The sequence below is a fragment of the Pongo abelii genome, chromosome 1 (assembly GCF_028885655.2).
Source record: "Pongo abelii isolate AG06213 chromosome 1, NHGRI_mPonAbe1-v2.0_pri, whole genome shotgun sequence".
Taxonomy (NCBI): Eukaryota; Metazoa; Chordata; class Mammalia; order Primates; family Hominidae; genus Pongo; species Pongo abelii.
The window spans coordinates 33,249,962-33,272,898 of NC_071985.2; the positions used below are offsets into that span (position 1 = coordinate 33,249,962).

Consider the following 22,937-nt stretch of genomic DNA (forward strand, 5'->3'; position numbering starts at 1 on the left):
CTATGAGATTTTTATTTTGTAAGTAGAAAGTAGCTGGTAATATGAAGATGGAGAATATACTTTCAGATAACATTTTAAAAAGTGAATACCTTTTACATATACCAGCATATTCTTGGACTTTTTCAAAGCAGAATACTTTAAAAGGTACAAGGTATTTCAGAAACTAAAATGAATGTGTGAATTCAATTTAAAAATATATAGGGACGACATTCATTGTTTTGATGTTGTTGTTATTGTTCTCATTGATAGCACCTGTATTCATGATCCCTCCTTCAGTCTTTCCCCTCTCTTCGTACTCTCTCAATATCTCCTGGGAGAAGCCAGCAGATAATGTTACAAGAGGAAAAGTTGTGGGGTATGACATCAATATGATTTCTGAACAATCACCTCAACAGTCTATTCCCATGGCGTTTTCACAGGTATTGTTATTTTTAACTAATGTCCTTTCAGAATTGGCTTAGGGCTTCATTTGGACATTTTTTGAGTTTGCAGAATTCTGTACAGAATTCTCCCTCTGTATTGATTAAATGGGGCATTTTTTCTTAATATAATATTACGTGTACAAGCCTCCCTCTTTGTGTGTCACTTGTATTTTTCCAGTATAATCATATATTGAAACTAAGGTGGTATAATTTATTTCATAAGACTTGTTTTTTCCATTTATCGTGTATCCTTAAATATTTTACGTGAAGTTGACTTTCATTAACTGTGACTATCATGTTATTTGGACACACAATAATTATTTAACCAGTCCACAGTCAGTTGATATTGTATTAATTCTTTTGGAAATATAAATAACATTGATAAAACTTCTTATATGTACATTTCGTATACATTTCTACTTCAAAAATCTGAAGAATTGAATTTATCACAGCTTATGACAAAATGAATTATGAATATGTTCAAAATTTTGAATATACAGTAATATATTGCCTTCTAGTAATTCATCCCCCAGCTAGCAGTAGTGAGAATAATTATCATAGCTAAAAGTTACTGAGGCTTTACTGTGTATGTGAACTAATTCATCTGATACATATAGCACTCCTAGAGGATAGGAGGCTCTTGTTCTCTCCAGTTTACAGTTGTGGCTGATATACCTCTCTGCCCATTTTACCAGCATCTTGGTGGCCAATAGCAGAAGCTGATGGAAGGATGTCAATCGAACAAGTTCTTCTGTGTCTTTGGCTGTTCAGTGCCTCTTCTGAGAGAGATGCTCTTCACTGGGCATTAGCATAAGATAAAAGATCTTTATACTTTATGCCTACTCCCATAGATCTAGCCACATTTTTCTTTCCACGAATTCCTAGTTCCTGATCCTTCCATCTTTTTTTTCATGCTCTTGGCCAATATTTCCAAGCCACTGCCATATTGTCCAGGTATATTTTACCTTGAGACACGTCTCTTTCCACACAACATGGGTGACCAGGTGAACTGCCTGAAGTTCTGCCCATTAAGAGGATTTCTTCTCTCTGCTGTTTCACAGGGCCATCTCTGACAAGGGTTATAGAGCAACAGCTACCATTTTTGACTTGCAGCCACATACCAAGACATCCTATCTGTAAAGTAAATTCTGCTTTTTTTCCCCATTCTTTCAGCTCTTAAGGGACCTCCCATGGGTCATAGGTATGAGCTGAGTTTGAGTCACCAGTATAAGAATGGTGGATGTCATGGGGGCCTGAACCACCTGCTTGCACAATGTATTACGCTTTTGGCTCTGCTTATATCCAATCTCAGACATCCACTTCCATTTTATGATGTATTTCTGTTGGGCCCTTCTAACCTCAAGACTTGGCTGAGACAATTCCAAGATTATAAAAAAGTAGCTCTAGCTGCGTGGCTATTTGGTGTTCCATGACCAGATGCTCTGTTTTTACTGAAGCCTGAAAGCATGCTAGGGCCATTTAGCAAATGGTGTATAGTTTCCGTTACGTGTTATGCCTTTGTTCCAAGCTCTTGGGGTCTATCTGCCTTGTGATTCTCTTTCTATATGTGCCTTGCAACATTTTTTCCCACAATGCTTACCTGTAGTGCTGTAAAAATTACTACACGTTGTGTCCCAAGTGGCTTATCTGCCTGTACCACAGGCTGGACCTGGTGCAGAGCCCTTTCCTACTCTGGGATGCGCTCAAAACTGGCAGCATTCCATATTACTCATAAATTTTCTCAGAACAGTATTCTCAAATGTGGAATATGCGCCCTTCAGAATGTGAAGAGGTCAACTAGACATTTTGTTTCCTTCTTAGTGGTGGTAGATGCAAGATGCAATAATTTGTCCTTTATTTTGGAGGGGATATCCTAGCATGTCTCAGGCCACTTGAACTCCTAAAAACTTCAGTGATATGGCAGATTCCTTAATCTTCATAATATTGCTCTCTCACTTTCTAGAACATATATGTGTTACCTCTGCCTACCTACCATTTCTTGCTTATCTGATTCATTTAATATGATGCTATTGATATAAAGAATACTGTCAAGGTGGCTTTTATAGTTTGTCTTAAATTGGTGATTAATCACCCTCAGATTTCCTTTGTCTTTCTTCAGTGCATTGATAGCAACCAGCAAGATCCATGCATTGTCCTTATAATTACTGGTTTCCCCAGAGTAGTCCTTGTAATTACTAATTCCAACAAACTAGTGAATTACCTTCTACTGGTAACTCATCACAGTTCACCACTAATGGAAGTTTAAGCATTGCACCACTAGGCCTTGCTGTGGACTATCAGTACTCTACCTGCTGTCTGTGATGAGATCATTGTACACCAGCGAGTGGGTGATGGAGCTCCAAAATATCATTTTAGAGTCTCCTTCCTAGGGCCACTCCTGTTATGACTATCTTAGGGCAAATTCCCCCAGAAACACTCTTGGTAGAAGACTGAGTACAGGAGGTTTATTAGGGGAGCACTTTCAGGAACAACAAATGTGAAGTGATAAAGTATGTAGGATTGAGCAACAAAGAAGCTGAACTGTGATGCAATAGTGGAAGCAGCCTCAGCGGATTCTGTGGGTAGTTCTGGAGCTGAAATGACCCTCTTAGCTTGTCTCAAATTAAGCTAGGAGTTCAGATCTTTGTACCCTAGAGCATTTGAGTCCACGGGCTGGTGTAACAAATTAACATAAACTGAGTGTCTTAAAACAATGGAAATTTAGGTGTTAGTACGGCCAAGTCCCCCACAGGCTCTAGGAGACAATTCTTCTCTTCCACCTACCCGTGGCTCCTGGTGTTCCTTGGCTTGTGGCAACGTAACTCTAATATCTGCTGCCTCTGTCTTCACAAGTCCTGCTCTGCGTCTCTGTCTCCTCTGGGTCTGTGTGTCCCTCTCATTTCTCCCATGAAAATACCAGTCACTGGATTTTAAACTAACCTGAAATCCAGGATGACAACTAATTAATTACATCTGCAAAGACCTTATTTCCAAATAAGGTCTTATTCTGAATTTTTGGGAGACACTATACAATCTACTACTAACAGGTTTGCCATTTTTTTCTAAGCCTTTTAAGGAGACAGAATGCATGTACAACACACAATTTTATTTTCTATACTAGATGAAAAAGAAGAGCCAATAAATAATTTATGATTACTTATTTTTCATTAATCTGTCTATGTGTTGACTCATTTCCAACTATCTCATGATGAAAACACACCTGGTATAATATTTATCTTTTAACTTAAACAGGTTAGTCTACCAATCTGGTATACCATGGGATTTAAGGTAAATTTAGTTATAACTTCCATGTGGTCTTTGCCATGTTGTATCTCGTTTATACTTGATGTTTTATTTTGTTGTTTTTACCATTCTTTGGCTTTATAAACTATTCTTTCTTTGTAAAACACAGTTTTGATTTATCTATTACTTATATCATAGTAGTTATTCTAAGAAAAAAATAAGGGGAGAAATATTATTTATAAAATGCAGCCTTAGAAGTCAACCTGTTTGTTCATATTCCACATCTCCCAATTATTAGCCGTTATCACACATCTCTGTGCTTCTGGTTTTATTCATCTATGAAATGGGAAAACCATTTCTGCTCACCTACCTGCTTAAAGAGCCTGATAAATATTGACACATTATTATTAGTGATTATTATTAATGGTATGGAACTACATTATACTTTATAAACTAGCTGTCATTTAATGTCGCAGGAAAATAAATATTTTTATCATTGTTGTTGTTATTTAAAAGGCTGTTCCTTACGGCTGAACTGGAATAAGGACATAGATATATCACCTTATTCTCTTTTTTATTTTTATTTCTTTGAGACAGAGTCTCGCTCTGTCACCCAGGCTTGAGTGCAGTGGCGCAATCTTGGTTCACTGAAATCTTCTCCTCCTGGGTTCAAGCAATTCTTGTGCTTCAGCCTTCCAAGTAGCTGGCACTACAGGTGCGTGCCACTACACCTGACTAATTTTTATTTTTTATTTTTTATTTTTAGTAGAGACAGAGTTTTGCCATCTTTGCCAGGTTGGTCTTGAACCCCTAGCCTCAAGTGATCCACCCACCTCGGCCTCCCAAAGTACTGGGATTACAGGCATGAGCCACTGCACTGGGCCTACCTTATTCTCTTTTGAACTCTCTCTCCAGTGCAAATATTCTCTATTCAAGGAAATGAAATCAAAAGTAGCAGAACAAAGTCCAATTTTTACCTTCTCAATGATTAAATTTGTATCTGAACTGACCTGAGTATGTCTTGTTATAATCTTTGTAAATAAATAGCCAAAATTCCCTGGGAAAATCTACTATAAAAATAACCAGTAAGAAACATTTGTCTAAGAATGAGACAGGGGGGTTACGTAAAAGTGGTGATGATGTAGGATTCATTGTGGGGGATCAAGCTGCTGTAGAATTTTTCCTACCCCTTTGAAGACTTATTTCATGAAAAACTTTCAATTAGATAAATTTTATAAGACATATAAATTGACTCTATGTACATGATAAAGACAAAGTCTATCCAAGTGATAATTTTATGCTGCAAGTTCTGGGGCCAATAATGTATTTTTAAAATAATGTAATTTATAGTAATCATCTGTAGAGAAGGAAAAGCCTTTTCAAAATAAATATTAGTGTAGATTTCTTCTTTCTTATTTTACTTCATTGTGGGTTCTTGCTACAAAGAATATTTTGTTTAAAAAATAGTTGTACTTCCTAAATTAAATAAGAAATAGCTTCATGTACTTTATCCTAAAAACAATACCATTTTCTAAAAATTTACATTGAATTCTACCAGGATTATTCTAAAAGGGATGAATATTACAGCAATATTCATAAGTTAACTCAGTTCAAGGTTTATTTTACTTAGAAAATTTTAAATCACATTTCACAGAAAAGTTTGTATCTTCATTATATCAGTAATGATTTTAGAATTAAAAAATAAAGAATTACTTGGTATTTGATGTTTTTCTGATTTCAAAATATAATTGCAAGGAAATGGTTTAAAAGTTTTAAATTTAAATTATTCCTAGAGTTTTAGAATCTTTAAAACCACCTTTATTTCTGAATGTTATTGAAACACTGCATTCTACATTCCAATCTCACTGCTTTTTAGAACTACTCATGTAACTTAATGAAATTTTAAAGTCAACACCTAGGCAAATATTCCAAATGAATTTTATTTTACCCCTAAAAAGAAAGTCTCTAGAAAACTACTCCAAATGTTACTGAACTTTACATTTATCTGTATTTATATTTATGGAAGATTATTTTATATGACTATGTATCAGTAGCCTTAAGAAAATTAGTTTTGTACTCATAGTTACTGTCATAGTCTCTGTTTTAATGACTTTTATTTTCTGAATATAATTTCTAGTGGCCTTTGTACCTACAACCTAAACAAATTTACATGGTTGCTTTTGATCACTTCAAATTATAATGACAGAACAAACTCTCAATGTTCATTGTTTAATGTTATGGACTATGAATTTCCTGTCAGTCTTCTTTGCTCAAATCTGCTATTTTCATTTGAAATTATATGATAAAGATAATATTTCAAATAACGTAACTGTTTGATCTAATCTTTATATGTTTGTTTATATAAGAAAGATGATTGAGAATTGACTTAACGTGGATGCTCAGTAATATGCTTAATGTTTAATTTTTTCCCCTTTTTCTTCTGTGACTTTTTTTCATAAAGAAAATGATAGTATTGATTTAACATAGCAACAGCACTTCTTTCTGTCCTAGCACCATCACATAGCTTGGGTATTACTGCTCTGGGTTACTTTTGGCCAAGCCCCATGGCTTTGTTTGGGCTTTATCATGATAACAATGACAATGTCACCATCTTTATCTCTACCATTGGTGACAATAACCATACCACCATGCTGCTTTATGAGGCAATAACTTGGTTTTCTCATTTATCCACTCAGGAACTGGATTATTACCTCATAAAACAGTGTGATTGTACAATTATCAATTAAATCCTGGCTTGTCGAGGCTCTTCAAAAAAAAAAAAATCCTTTTCCTAATGGTGGTTGGCAATAATTCTCTCTGTCTGAATTCATGGAACTTTGACTGCCAAGATTATATTTTCACACTGATTACCTATTATCTTTCTTTCTTTTTGCCTTGAAGCTGTTGCACACTGCTAAAGCCCAAGAACTATCTTACACTGTAGAAGGACTGAAACCTTATAGGATATATGAGTTTACTATTACTCTCTGCAATTCAGTTGGTTGTGTGACCAGTGCTTCGGGAACAGGACAAACTTTAGCAGCAGGTAAGCAAGTTTTAATGGATATGAAAAATTTGTTTCCTATAAAGAAAAAAACTTATAATATTCAACACCTTCTCTACTTGAGACTTTATATTTGTCTTTTCTGCTTTCTTCTCCTCCCTCGCTAACCCTGATTGCTTCTTACCATGACAGTTTTAAACAACAACCACCAAAACTTAACTTTAAGAGGTACCTAGGAGCTATGAGTTACAGCTGTGTCATAATAAGAAATATAATTAGTAGTAGAATGACTCCACTCTACAACTGGAAATATATAGAAATATATAGAATATACAACTAGAAATATATACAAATATATAGCACTAGAAATATATAGAAATAGAATTAGCTGTAGCATGACTCCAGGGCTTGGCTACCAACCTGTGTCCTAGCAGTGTCCTGACAATTGTGAGAAACAATCAGGAAGCTTCTTATGAGGACTTTAGGATACCTCTTCCCTTAGTCCAGACATTTTTTGTAGACTTGGGTCTACTCACTCCTGATCCATGGGAACATCTAGAAATTACTGTGTGGCCTGGTGTTATATTTGGCTTTCATGAAATAGGTAAATGTTTATCTGTTATTTTATTAAGAAGAAGCTCTTAAGTTAATAAAATTTAAATAAAAGAATTGTTATTAAGTATAATCTTAGTAGAAATGGTTTGTATAAGTTGTGCTTGCTTCATTCAGGACTAACTGGATTCATACAAACCTGATTACACGTATTAGTAAGACTCATAAAACCCAATTATTTAGCATTAATATATTTTCAAATCAGTGGTTTTCTTATTCTAGATAAAAGCTTAGTTTCCTGGTTATCTTTAAAGAAATGTCCATGTGTAAGGAGGTTAAGACACTCTAGATGAATTACAGATATTACGAAAATACATTTTTACCTGTAAAAACATTTCCTAGACCTCCTCCCCAAATCTCTTAATCCTATTATTAATAGGTCCAATTATGTAGGGTTTTTTTTTCTGGTTCTGGAAAAAATTGCTTAGCTCAAATGATCTCATCCAAGTAATTTATTTTTTTTTCAAAATTTTCATTAATGCAAACAACTCTGAAATCCTAAGAAATTATGGTTTACTAAATTTATAACTGAACTCTTCGTATTTTTATATATTTTATATATGTGCATTTCAGATGTATGCATACACTGATGGAGTACCTAGCCTCTACAAAACACTCTTCTCCTATAAAACTGTCTGTTTTTATATACTGTATTATTAAAAGTTTACTGAATGCTGAATATGGACAGCAGACGAGGACTCTATCTCCTTTAAATGATACAATTTCAGACTAGAAGATAAAATTAAAATAAGAATCAGTCTTGCAAGTTGGAGAAAGTAAAAATGGAGACAACACAGGGTGAAGACTGGGTGTGTTATAGTAGGGGACGTAGGGATCCCAAGCACGTGGCCGTGCAAAATTGGAATCACATCCTCTCAGGGTTGTAAAACATGTAAAAATAATCTAGTGTTACTATATAGCCAGTATCAATATATTCTTTGTAATATTCCCCCCCAGTGTTCATCTAACCCATGTTTGATACCTTCAGTGTTACGGAAACTACTACGTCTCAGACAAAGCAATACCATCTTTAGATACCTCTTTTAAAATGTGGTTTCTTAGATTGATCGAAAATATCTCCTAGTAACTTCTACTCAACATCCTTATTCTACTTCCTTGGGGGCTGTTGTTAATCTAATTTATCATCCTTCCAATAACATTTTCAATAACAATATATCCACCCAAGTCTTTTCTCCTTTAGGCTGCATATCATGGTGGCTCCCATCTGAACCTCATATGCAATAGTGTCTAGAGCTGTTATTAGTATAATTCTTGTAGATGAGATCTTGTCTGCCTTTTCATAGATATAAGCAAACTAAAGAACCTGAAGAGACACATGCTTGTCCCTAGAAACTAGCTGGGATCCTGGAGATGGGAATAGAAAAGCAGGAAACATGTCTACAGAATAGAATCTCCCTGCCCTATGCATTAGTGATAACATCTGTGCTAATAGTATCCTCCCTGGTTGCAGTGGCAAGTTCCTGTTGCATAAAAGATGATGTACCTGGGTGCTCTGTGCAGCTCTCATTTTAGTTACTGGTGAGGCGATTAAAACCACTCCTGTCCAACTGGCAGGACTGCGAAGTAAAACTAACTAGTCAGAGCCCTCTGAATCGTCCCTGTACTTTTTTTATCCTTGAAAAATAGAACTGGAAACTTATATTCGCTAAAGGTCATGTGATATGAAAGTTAGTTGACTTACAAAAATAAGAGTTTATTCATATATGTGAGGGGAAAAAAATGGTTAGCCATAATGCCAGGGTTTCAATCTGGGCTCTGCCATTGACTAGCTGTGTGACCTTATATAAATTATCTAACCTCTGTGCCTTAGTTTTCCAATTTATAAATAAGCATAACTTATTTGTAGGGTTCTTATGAGGATTAGAATTAGTTAATACATGTAAAATATTTAAAGCAGTACCCATCACAGTTCATTCTCAATAAAAATTTATTGTCACGATTTTTATCATAATATTATATAACACTTGTATTAGTCACACTATAAATGTTATGGAATTTCTAATGTTACCAAAATCAAGGAGAGTTTATTTTACAACTTTGATTTTCTAACATTATTATAAAATATAAAATGGAGAGTTCTAAAACTAAGGATTGTATTGTGAAAATAAAGCTTAGAAAGGTTTAAAATCTGAAAGCATTATTTATTACTTCTGTAAGAAGTATGTCATTCAGAATTATTATGCACATTTAAAAACTTTGCTCAAAAACAGCAAATTTCACATTTGTTGGTTGCAATATAGAGTTAATAATGTGCCATAAATGTATTATTACAACATTTTATTGTGAATGCTTAATTCAGAACCCTCTCTTGAGGGCTTACTATTTAAAGCACTGTGGAGGATTCTAAGATAATTATACTCAGCATTTGGGTTAAGGAGTTGAAATCCAACAGGTAGGATTAACACCATGGCGACATGTGCTAAGGGCTGTGAGAAAGGTGAAAAAAATGCTGTGGGAAGGTAGAAAATGAGATAAATGATTTTGATTTGGGAGACTGAGTAGATACCTCACTAAAGCCTATTTCAGATAAACTATAAAAGAATGGTAAAGACTTTCGCAGATATTTACTGAGCACATACAATGTGCTAGTTTCTGTTTTAGGGGTTGACACTGTTCCAGGTACCGATGTAATGAAAGCAGAGATTTATGAAGACTTCCCTGGCGGTAGAGTACACAATAGATTAGAAGAGGGAGTGTAATAAGAGTCTGGTAGACTTTTTTAAAGAGGCAATAAGAGAGTAAATCAGATGAGTAGAAGTGAAGATTGAAAGAAGGGAACGGAGTGACTTCAAGGAAGATAGACCTGGAAGTTAAGCAGTGGGAAGGATGGGCAATGATAGCAAATATTGTAGCCCATAGTGGTGCCATTAAATAAAAGGGGAAAGATGAACAAAGAACATATGGGAGAAATAAACTCGTGAGTTTATTTGATCATTTGATGGAAACACATCCATGACAATTATAACCATCCAGGAGCAGAAATTGCAAATCTGGGGCTTCAAAATGATGCAGATTTTGTATTCATCTGCATATAGATGGGAGCTACTGCCATAGGTTATAATCAATTAGTGAAAGCAGAGAAAATGCAAAATGGAAGTCCAAAGAAAGCACCTTAGTGAATATTCTATCCGGGAAGAAAGAAGAAAGGAAGAGTGAAGTGAACAGAGGTATGGTCAGAATTAGGAAAAGAACTGAGAGGAAGCAGATGAGAATAGTCAAGGGAAGACGGAATTCTAGAAGGAGAATGTTGTCTGCAGTGTCATATGGTATAGGGAAAGCAAGAGAAATGTGACCTAAAATGGATGCGAGGTCACTGGTGACTCTCTGGGGATTACCCTAATTAGCACGGTTGGAGCAGACGCTGGAACATGAAGGATTGAGCAGCAGTGGCAGGAGGAGATATAATGGTAAATTTCAAATGTGTGGTTTTTTTATTCTTTGCTAAAATTTTTCTTCTACCCAATTTTCATTCTTTAAAAAATTGTATTACCTTTTGTTTCCATATAAAATCCGTTCTCTTCTAAAGAAAATTTTATTTTAGTGTTTTTTTTTTCTGGAAAAAATGTTCATTTTCTAATTCCTTAATATATTTTGTTAGAACTATCTGATTCTTCACCTGCCCAGCAGAAAAAGAAAGTCTCTTATATGACAAAAGTATGGAAAAATAACTTTACTTACAGTTGGGTTTATTATAAAATACATCAAATTTAGGGTTGTTCAGAACAGTGAAAATAAACTTATTTGCTTTTATTTGAATACCAGGAAAAATTATAAATCCATCATCCTTTTTGCCTCCTTCCTTATTCAGTAGATGAATGTATTTCTAAATGTTTTTCCAAAATAAAACATCTGAATAGAACGTATAGACATTAAATCATAGAAATAAACTGTAGGTCTATAATAAGGCCAGTTCTTCTGAATGGTCAACAATTTTGCTGTAGGAGAGTAATAAAAGTTGACTTGCAACTTTATGGTTCATCCTGCTCTGTTTTTTCTACTATTAATGTTGCAATTTGGAGAGTATGTATTATTCCAAAGAATTCCAATGGATTTGTGGGAAATTTAACTCTTATGTCTAATAGCTCATATGAGCTCATTATCAGAGATCAAAGGAGACCAGTGACCATTCAAAAAGTTTGAAAAAGAGCACCACAAATTAGAAGTAGTAATTAGCCTTTTAGAAGCATTTGAATCATGAAAAGATATGTTGCTTCCTTAAATCTCAGTCTCAAAAATCAAAAAGATACTTGTGAAGATTTATCTGGCTGTTTCATTAAAAAGCTTGAGAATTGTAATTGGCTCTCTCTTGTTTTAAACATTTTTTTCAATTAAATATATGACTAGAATGGGTACATTTCATCCAGAGTATTGCACTGCTGCTTCTTTAGTTTTGATGTCTGTGACAAAGTCTGAGAACTGATTTGAGAGAGGTATTCTCAGGAGCAGCTGCATCTCTCTCCATTGCAAAATCTTCAAGCAGTGTTATTAATGGCTTTGGAGTTGCTTCTGGGTGTATGAAGGTAATGAGTTGATGAACTGAGCCCTCTTAAAATCCTTGTTACACTTTTCTTTAAGATTCTCCTTTTAATCTGAGAAATTTGTGCATTTCCACCCATTGCAAATTGAGTTTAGTTTAAACCCTTCTTATGAGAAATTACTTTTGGAGATCCATTCCTGAAGGGACAATGTGATATTTCCCTTGCCTGTCATAAATTGACCTCCATACTACAAGCTTAGAAGTGCCCATCTCAGATAAAGCAAGTAATTAGTGTGCATTAAGTTTCCTTTCTGAATGCAAAGTAAAATGTATAGGCTGTTTGCTGCTGGGTTGAAAACACACATTGTTTTGCATTCGGGTACATAAGTCTTTTCCTTGTGAATAGGAGCCAGAGTGATTAAACAAGCACTCTTAATATGTTAATTTATAATTTTAATTACAACAATCTTGCATATATAGTCATTAGTGAATACTAATATAAATATTTTTCTACCTTTTTATTCATAATGCATAAACCAATCACCCAGTTACTTCTCTGAGGTTGCCTGTTTTTGTTTCATAATACAATCTTTGTTCTTAGTTATGAATGCATTTTGTTCATTCCTGTCTTCAATAATCCCTCATTAAGCTAGTCACTTTCTGCTCCATGCTAAAAAGGAAAAATTATCATGCAAATGTGGCATGCCATATTAAAAAGCACATTACCAAACACTTTTGTTGCTGTCCTTCAATTAGTTTCCCTTCTTTGAATTTAATTCCATTTGTTGTTAAACTACTGACTTGACGTACGGACTCATGAATCTGAGGCTGCTGCCAAGAAAGTGGGGAAAAAAAATCAAAGCCTCTTCGAAGAGTTGCAGAGGCGAGCTGAAATGAATTTGCTTCACCTTTGACAAGAACACTTGAACAGCATTGGAATCCTCTGATGATTCAACTTGGCTAATTATCCAATTATTTATTTCAAGAATAAAGGCACCATTTTACAATTAAGGAAGTGTAAAGTAGTCTGAGAAATTTGGTAATGACAGATGACTGAAGTAACTTCTAAGATAAACAGTATCTGTGCAAAACTTGTCACACCAATTGTTTTCAGGCAGCAGTTGGTGTGTCTTAGCATCAGTGAAATCCTGAGTACACTGAAGGTTTTTTGTTTGTTTGTTTTGCTCTTTCAACAGAAATTATTTTACACTTGTAACCAACATGTCAAATTTCCATGGCTCTTAAGCATGTTTAAGTTATATTTCTCTTGATTAAAAGCTTTTGGTTCAAAGCAATACTTTTTAATTGCCTAATGATATAAGTCAGTTCTTAGGAAAGAACCGCACATTTAGGAGTTCATTTGCAATATAACTGAAAAATTCATTGCATGGCAGTAAAACAATTTACTGTTAATTACAAGGAGAAGAATTTGCTGTAGCATGCTCACAGATTGCCATGAATCATGCAGCACTCCTAGAGATTTATAACAGATGTGTAAGTGGGATGAATTAGCAGGGTTTAATAACAGAGACACAAATCATGCAGACTTCAAGGAGCTTTAATTGATATACTAGAATGTGACGGGCATGAATCACTCAGCCATTCAACAGCACTGTAACATATGGTCAGCTCAATATGCCGCATCTTAAATCGGTTGGTGAGTCGTAGGTTGTCCCATATGGTGGAAGCAATATATTTTTCATGATTAAAAAAAATGCATCCATTTTTTAAAGAAATATGATTGCAAAGCATGTTTGTTATTGAACACTCTTCTGAATGCCAAACTGCTTTTTTTAAAATGCTTTTTTTTTTCTTTAACATGGCAGCTTCTCAAAATAAATAGGGACTACTCCTTGTAATACCAGATCGCTGGAGGCATTATGAGAACCAAATCGGTGCTTGTTGGCACACTCGATCCACAGCAAGCCTATAGAAAAACGCAGCTGATGATTGCTGTGATTGTCAGGGAAATCCTTCAGGCTGGGGCAAAACAAACAAATGAAAGGATGATGTCACTTTCAGAGAAGTTCAGGAATGCCCAGCTTTGTAAATTGAAGAAAATGAGTTGGATGAGAGATCCCTACTTAGCAGGGTAAGAAAGTGGCTGTGATAGATAATACCATGACCCCTAATGTAACAATTGGATGTAACATTTTATGCTAACTTCTTAATTCAATGCTCAGTCCTTCAGGGGCATGTGAAAAGAAGCACTGGCTGGTCAGCACATAGATGGTAGCACCAATTCCAAGTCATTCTTGAAGAATTATTTCAGTATCTGCACACAGGTACCCTGGTTGAAGACTGGTAACTGGTAGTGTGCAAACATGTTTTTATTGGAACTGGGATCTGGCAGCTTTTGGAAAAGCTTTTGCTGCATTAGTAAATCTGACAGACTTGCAAAAGGAATATTGCAGCCTTAGAACTGTGGCTGCCAGAATTTAATGTCAACAATTAAAATTTATTTTGATCCTTACCTAGTGTTTATTACTGTTTGTATACACAACAGACCTTACTAATACAGAGATGCACTATTAGATGGAATTACCATCTGTTCAGAGTGAAATGCTGGCATCTGTCTTAGATGCTAAAACTAAAATGATATTATTTCTAACAAAACAAAATTAACTGCTTTTTACTCACCAACTTTAATTTGTAGTGTGTAGTTGTATCCAAGGAAAAGGCTTGACTGTGAACTACGTGATGACCTCTGTGGCCAGGTCTATATTTAGATATGCAACTTTATCAGGGGCTCTACTGGCCTTTTTGGCATGTGAAAATGGCATGTAGAAATCACACTTTCAATACACAATTTTAGCTTTATAATGTACTATGTATCCCATAAGTCATTAAAACAACACAACCAAGCTATGTAAAAATTCACTGAATCAGAGAGACTGTAGTATGCCAAATATTTCGACAGATGTGCCCTAAAACACTGCAAGGAAAGAAATTAAGTAGGCAAAAAAATCATCTGAACAAAGTTGCTATAGGTCCCACAGTGACACCTTTAGGAAAATACAAACTGTATCTTTCTTCTCTGTTAGACTATTTTAAATTTTCTCCCACATTGACATATATAAAAAATTTACATTCAGTGCCCCCTCCTTTTAATTTACAGCCTAAGTATCCTATTAAAATAGGTCTTTAGCTTTTGGAAGTTAGAGAATTTGGAGGATCAAGGACAATGGTAGTTTCCATACTGATGTTAGATCAGTGATGCTACTTTCTGAGAAGCCAGACTTCTATTCTATATATCACAATATAATAAATTGTGTCACACCAGCATTTAATGCATGTACACAGTGCATTAACTGTAACTGTAGTACATTTATTTGTGCTGGAGGAGACTTGAAAATGATGAATAAATCAATACTTTGCTGTCAGAGAAGCAAGTGTTACGACGCATTTAAGTAGTTAATTGCATAAGTCCCATAAAAGCTTCAAGTTTGGGTAGCAAGGATGCCATAATTACAGTCCGAGCAACTACCTTTTATTAATGGTGGACTTTAGGGAATGGTGGTTGCTGTCATCATTGCTGCTATATGTGCAGTTTAGAAATAATGGATCCTCTTCTCTCTTCATGTGTAGGATGGTAGTTTTGTGCAAATGATTGTGATTGCCAGAACAATAACAGGTTAAGGTAGTGTTTGTTCACCATGTTCACTGAACTTCTCTAAAAGCAGGGTTTTCTTTATGTCACAGAACACATAGACAAATCGTATTTGTATGCCATGCTAAGGTAAAGGAACAAGGTGGCTGAGAGCTGAAGGGGATAAACCAGAGGGGCTCCTGCTGGCTTCCCAGGAGCAAAGGGGATCAGGATGTCTGGTACCAATTCGTGGCTTATTAACTTAGAAGTACTGCTTTAAAGGCCAGACACGGAAGCTCAAGCCTGTAATCCCAACACTTTGGGAGGCCGAGGCGGGCAGATCATGAGGTCAGGAGATCAAGACCATCCTGGCTAACATGGTGAAACCCCGTCTCTACTAAAAATACAAAAAAATTAGCCGGGCGTGGTGGTGGGCACCGGTAGTCCCAGCTACTCGGGAGGCTGAGGCAGGAGAATGGCGTGAACCCAGGAGGCGGAGTTCGCAGTGAGCCAAGATCACGCCATTGCACTCCAGCCTGGGTGACAGAGCCAGACTCCATCTCAAAAAAAAAAAAAAAAAAGAAGTACTGCTTTAAATTATTCAATTGAAGAATTTTGAAACAGGAAGAGGTCCTAGACATGATCAAGCCTGTCACTCTAACAACTGAAGTAACCGAAGAATAGAGAGACCTAGTAACGGATTAACCAATGTTCCATAGAGTCTTAAAGAGCCAATCTAGAGCCTACATTTTCTCCTTTCCAGATCTTCTAGTAATATCCTCTCCTGAAGATGACTTGTCAACAAAGAAGAAAGTGGCAAAATATATTTTATTCTTTCTTCCCTGGTCAGATAATAGACAGTGAACAGGGTGATGTTGAGTCATCCCTGAGAGTTTCGGAGGAAAACTTTTCCTCTTTAGGACACTGATTGGTGAGCAGCTGATTCTGCAGCAGTTTCTCTGCAACAGAGAAATCAGGTCTCATGACCTGGACTTCTTGTTTGTGTCCTGGTCCCGGTGTCCTTTTGCAAGTGTTTTGGCCTAGGAGTGTTTGGCAAATTGCATTTCCTGGCATAGTTTTGCATTTCTGTGAAAAAGTCAAAATCATTTTCTATTGACAGAGTGCTTATTAAGAATGTTTTATGTAGTCTGCTCCCCACTCATCCCTGAAACATAGAAAGATTGTTTATTCTTAAATTCTTGTCATCATCATAGAAAGTTGATGATGCTTTAAGATATTGACACAGCCATACAGTCTTCGTAGGCAAAAAATGAACAGATTCCTTAAAAACAAATGAACAGATTCCATTTTAAAGACCAGTACCTCAGAAAGAGCTTTGTTCAGCTTTTGGTTCTTATCCTATGGTGCTCAAAATGGTACACTACATGAATTTTGCAAGTTTAAATGTATTCATTTTGATATACTACTGATTATATTATAAAGTAATAAATGCTGCATAAAGAATGCATATTATAACATTTTATAAAAGAATATCTATACATCGAATAGATAGACAAGAAATTAGATTACCCTATTAAAAAATACAAATGCTATTTTAAAAGTACAAGAATTTTGTACTTTTATTCAAATAGACATTTTATTCTTAGAAATGATGGATAATGAACATTCATTTTAAACTTTGTGTATTATTCTTAGAAATAATGAATATTGAATATTCATTTTAAACTTTACATTTACAAGACAATTTTCTATGTAAATACAGATAGATTTTGAATATAGATGAATCGTATTCCTTAATAATATATAATTTGAAAGATTTGTTCTTGTAATGATAGTGCCTTATATTTGTATAGAAATTTGTTTTGTAAAACAAAGCAAATATGTATATTGTTGTAGAAGCAGTTGTTGTCAATGTATTTCACTGAAAATGTATCCTCATGTTGCAAATGGGAAAGTGGAAGCAGATGTAAGTGTTAAGCGATTTTTCTAAGATCACACAGATTTAGACATTAAAAAGTGAAATATAATTTTTAAAAGTGTACTAAATCCCTTTCATTATTCAGTGTTGTCTCTTAACGAACTGTTTTGTAAATTAACAAATCTTTAAAAATCATATTTATTTTTACCTATAGTTCCTTTTCTTTGAAAATCTGACGAATAATTCATCATTACCCCAATCTCTTGGCAATTCTATGTGCATGTATGTGTGTGTGTTTAATGGTTCAGGAGTATCTATTTTTCTTCTTATTCTACTTGTGTGTATGTGAGACCAGTCTAGTTTAACTGATTGACAATTTCATTTAATTCCCCCTTCCAGCCTTAGAAGAACTCTGTAAAGAATAACTCAGTAGGATGTTCACCCTTTCAGACAGGCTTAGTTGACTCCTCCATGTGAAACTGTAAAACACACCTGCTGGAATGTTTTTTGTTTTGTTTTTCTTTTAAGCAAGAGAATAGAAAATGTACTCTAGTTCTATTCATTCTCAGGAATTGGCTTCTAAAGGACAGTCCCATTGCTTGGTGGAATAATTCCTCTGGGAATCAAGAAGTGCCCTACTACTTAAAGTTTAAATGGTAAACATTGATTTTACTGGACTCTCAAGAATTTCCCTATTGATTAGAATCACTTTGCCAAATTAAAAAAAAAGTGTGCTCTAATTTTCAATAATTATTACACAAAAACGACAGAGTTGCCAGAATTCCTTTTGTTTAGTTTTGTTTCCTATTACTCTTAATCTATATTCCTGTTTAAGACATAATTTTTGGATTATGCTACTGATGGGGGAAGGAATCTGATTTCTGTGGTGGTGCTGAGCTTCAACATTATCTCCATTGAGTTGAGTGGTTGGAGTAAAGTAGAGATGTATCAACTTTCAAACAAATGAGACCTGGAGAAAGGCTGCTTTCAAACAGCAATGAAACTCTTCAGTTTTTAAGAAGTATAGGAGGCGTATTCCTACTTCTTCTCAACATTTAGTTAAAATGGAAATCCTATTCTCAACACACCAAATATGTATAATTTGTGATTCTCTATCTACATCTTTGGTGTCCAGTATGGTAGTCATGAATCATATGTGGCTATTTAAATTTAAAATACAGTTAATTAAAATTAAGAAATTTGAAATTCAGTTTCTCATTCTCACTAACTGCATTTCAAGTGCTCAGTAGTCTTATTATAAGGCTAGTGGTTACCGTATTAAACATTACAGACCTAGAACATTTCCTTCATTGGAGAAAGTTCTATTGGACAGTACTGGTATAGTAGTTTTTGGCTATTGGATATTACTAGGCTTGTCATTTATGAAACTAAAAAGTTCAGGTCTCTGTGTCCCAAAACCCTAGGGAATCTAGAAAATTTCAATTTAAACTTTATGTAATTGGTTCTCCATTGCTTCCCTGAGCCCAGGACTAAAAAAATCTTTGGCAGCTTTCCTTTCCCAATTGAGATTATAGCCAAGAATGGCCTATTAAAATCTTAATACAAATATGTAACTCTAAACTCTGAAGAGAGACTCTGGGTGAAGAAATTTCTGAATGGCTTAGCCTTTTATTTTGTTTTGGATTATTTTGAAGTGAGATCATAGCTTGTAGAATGAAATCTTTGAGAACCTACCATTTAACTGATTTATAGCAGAAAAAAATGCTAAGAGAAATTATGCATATAATTCACAGACTCATACATATATAAAAATAAAAATATCACATGGGCTGCAGTGGCAGAAAATAACCGGAATTGTTAATTATCTTTCTAACTTGGTGAACTTTTTGCTCAGTGCCTTTTGTTTTTTACTAAAAGTTAAAATAGAATCAAAATGAATTGTTTCTTTTTGAAAAGCTGGCCCAAGCTCTGAAAAGTAACAAATAGTAATTGTTTTAAGCAGCTTTACGGTGAATTTCCTTTCATGGTTTAAGGGTTTCAATTCTTATATCCACATCATTTTGATTTATATTTATTGAAACAGGCAATGACTTTGCGTCTGTGTATGGCTATGTTAACACAGGTGTAAATTAAAAATCCACAGACATAGTTTGGGCCCTTAATAAATAGGCTCGGTGATTATGACATTTGTTCCTTTCTCCACTTTCACTTCTTAAATCCAGCAGACACACTTAAAGGGAGAATGAATCTCAGCTCACAAACTCAACTGTTTAAGGGAAAAAAAAAAATCAAACCAAAACAAACCTTCATTTTCAATAACTCAGCTGTTAATCTGAACCAGCAAGTTGTAGGGAAAACCTTAATCTCTGTGACTCCTAGGGTGTCCCAGGAACCTTCAAAGAATTGCCAGTGTCCCACCACCTGAAAGCATGGCAAGGTCCCAATGTATGCAAGGGCATGAGGCCACTACTGCTCCAAGGCTAAGCCCACTGCTGGTGATGGGGTCACTTCAGGGCCAGGGTGCTCTCTAGGACCAAGAGGCTGACCAAAGTTAGTTGCCTGGACCATTGTGTGTAAACGGCTGAACTCACAGGCTTGTTATTTTGTGCTGATGCTCTGTTTAACATTCAGAGTGTTATTGCTTGTTTGCCTTCATTTAGATCAGTTTTTAAGCTTTAAAAATCAGAAAATTGCATATAAAAGAAGCTTTTTCACCAAAGAAGATATACAGCTGGCAAATACACATATGAAAAATGTTCTATATCATATGTCATAAAGGGAAATGCAAATTAAAATAAGATACCACTACACACCCATTAGAGTGGCCAAAATCTGGAACACTGATAACACCAAATGCTGATGAGGCTATACAGTAGAAGGAATGCTCGTTCATTGCTAGTGGGAATGCAAAATGGTACAGCCACTTTGGAAGACAGTTTGGCAGTGTCTTGCAAAACCAAACATGCTCTTACCATATGATACAGCAATTGCACGTCTTGGTATTTACTCAACAGAGTTTAAAACACAAAACTCTGATATATAATTAGATATACACATATATATGCACATCATAGCAGCTTTATTCACAATTGCCAAAACTTGGAAACAACCAGGATATTCATCAGTAGATGAATGAATAAATAAACTGTGATAAACTATGCTACATCCAGACAAGGGAATATTATTTAGCATTAAATGAGCTATCGAATGATGAAAAGACACGAAGGAAACTTAAATGCATATTATTCAGTGAAAGAAGTCAGTCTACAAAGGCTACATGCTGTATGATTCCAACTATATGACATTCTGGAAAAGGCAAAACTACGGAGATGAGTAGTTACCTGGGGTGGGGGAAAGGAGAGATGAATAGGCAGGGCACAGAGGATGTTTTGGGTAGTGAAAATTTTCTGTGTAATAGAATAATGATGGATGCATGTCATCATATATTTGTCCATACCCAGAGAATGTAAACACCATGTGTGAGCCCCAGTGGAAACTATGGACTTTGAATGATAATGATGTGTCAATGCAGATTTATCTACTATAGCAAATGAACAATTTGGGTGCCGGATGTTGATATTGGAAGAGACTGTGCATGGGTGGGGAGATATGGTAGAACTCTGTACCTTCTCAATTTTTCTATGAACATAAAACTGCTCTTAAAAATTAAGTCTACTGGGTGTAGTGGCACCTGTCTGTAGTCCCAGCTACTTGGGAGGCTGAGACAGGAAGATTGCTTGAGCCCAGGAGTTCCAGGCTGTAGTGAGCTACCATTATGCCTGTGCCTAGCCACTGCACTCCAGTCTCGGGCAACAATATGAGACTCCATTTCTTAAAAAAAAAAAGTTTACCCCGGCACATTGCCTATGGTGTAGCCATGTTCCACAGGAGCAATCAAAAAAAAAAAAAAAAAAGTCTTTTTAAAAATGACTTTCTGACTTATTTTTACACAAGCACAAAGTTTTGGCAAACTTGTGTTAATATTCCTGCATTACCCATTGGTTGGCACAGAATGTGCTTGGCCCCTGTAAATTACAGCACTGAGTTGATGCCACTTTAAGGCAAGGGGCTCTGCCCTATGGGTTTAGTGCTAGTCATTGGCTGTAGGTTTCACTGTGGGATCCTGTGGCTCCTGGGTGAGGCAGCTCTTACTCAGCCAAGGGAATTTCTACACAGAAGGGGGCAGCCATGAGCCATCAGAAACCAACAGGCACAGAAACTGGGCCATTGGGGTACCTGTTTGGTAAAGGGACTCTGGTTGGGGCACCACCCAGAGTACAGCAGCTACTATAATATATAAGATTTATTATTTAGCTAAAAAGAATAGACAAGTTATTTTCAAGAAAAAATTTAATTTGAAAGTTTTGTGTGTAGTACGTTGGCCATTTAAATTTTGTTTCACTGCATTTAAGATAAACTGTATTGTGTTTTCAGTTCCTAGAACCATACAGATACTTGAAACCACAACTGATTTGATTTTAAGTGTGATATATACAAATACATATATACATATATGTCAATATGTGTGTCTAGAGACAGAAACCAAATTCTTGAATGTAACAAGTGTTTTCTAATATTTAGCACCAGCACAACTGAGGCCACCTCTGGTTAAAGGAATCAACAGCACAACAATCCATCTTAGGTGGTTTCCACCTGAAGAACTGAATGGACCCTCTCCTGTATATCAGCTGGAAAGGAGAGAGTCATCTCTACCAGCTCTGATGACCACGATGATGAAAGGAATCCGTTTCATAGGAAATGGGTATTGTAAATTTCCCAGCTCCACTCACCCAGTCAATACAGACTTTACTGGTAAGTGTGTTTGACATTGCTTTATTTAGGAGACACGAAGCTCCAAAATGTTTTCTATTATTTTGATATCCCTTTACAATGAATTTTTATTATAACTACTTATAGAAATAGTAATTCAGCCCTTTGATAGCTTTTGCCTGATTGTTTCAGCATGTCCATCTTTTTAGAATTCTGGGGAAAAAAGTCAGGTAAGTGAAGGAAAGGAAAAATAAAAGATGAAGATGAAGAAGCAGCCTTATTGGATCAAAGTATGTGCTTTGTATTTGTCTTTTTGTGAAGTATTTGCCAGGACATGTTTCTTGAAATATTATTCACTGTGTTCTCTGAGCAAATGAGTTTGCAAAATGCCCTTATGCTATTGGAGATTCTCAGTATGCACCAGGTTACTTAAAACTCCAAAAAGCATTGTAAGAAAGCTATTTAACTTTGCTTAGCTAATCATGCCTAACAGATATTTGATGTAATGTTTTCTTTTTCTTTCTCTTGCTGTTTCTTTCTTCCTTTTTTCACTGTGACAACTTAATATCTCATGCTCTATGAAGAACATTGTGGGAAAAACTAATCCCAGGGAAAAGATAACTTCTCTAAGCCAGGACTGTGGTAAAGCAAGTGAGGCTCTTGTTTCAGTCACAAAATTTAAAGGCACTAAAAAACTCCGTGTTAATGTAAATTTTAATGCAATATTTTTAAAAATGAAAATCAGTGTGAAAGGACTACAAAAATATTATCAAAAGCTTAAATAAAGACAGACTGGACCCTGTACCAGCACAATCCTGCCCCACTGGCCTTATCCCGCTCCTGGCCTTACTAGTACCGCAATATTTTGGAAGTCCCGTGACCTCTGTGACTTACAGCTTCTGATAGCATGATTTCAGCATAGCTGTAAAAAAACTCTATTTATGGTACATCATTTTTCC

The 22,937-nt window shown here is 35.5% G+C and overlaps 1 protein-coding gene across 1 annotated transcript in view; it reads left to right on the forward strand.

Annotated features, from left to right (window-relative positions):
- USH2A (usherin) overlaps positions 1-22,937 on the forward strand; it is an 827,758-nt gene that overhangs the window by 260,579 nt on the left and 544,242 nt on the right. The window contains exons 20-22 of the mRNA XM_024239307.3: positions 250-419; positions 6,567-6,711; positions 21,790-22,020. Of these exons, the coding sequence (XP_024095075.2) occupies positions 250-419; positions 6,567-6,711; positions 21,790-22,020 (546 nt within the window). The remainder of the gene's footprint in view (positions 1-249; positions 420-6,566; positions 6,712-21,789; positions 22,021-22,937) is intronic.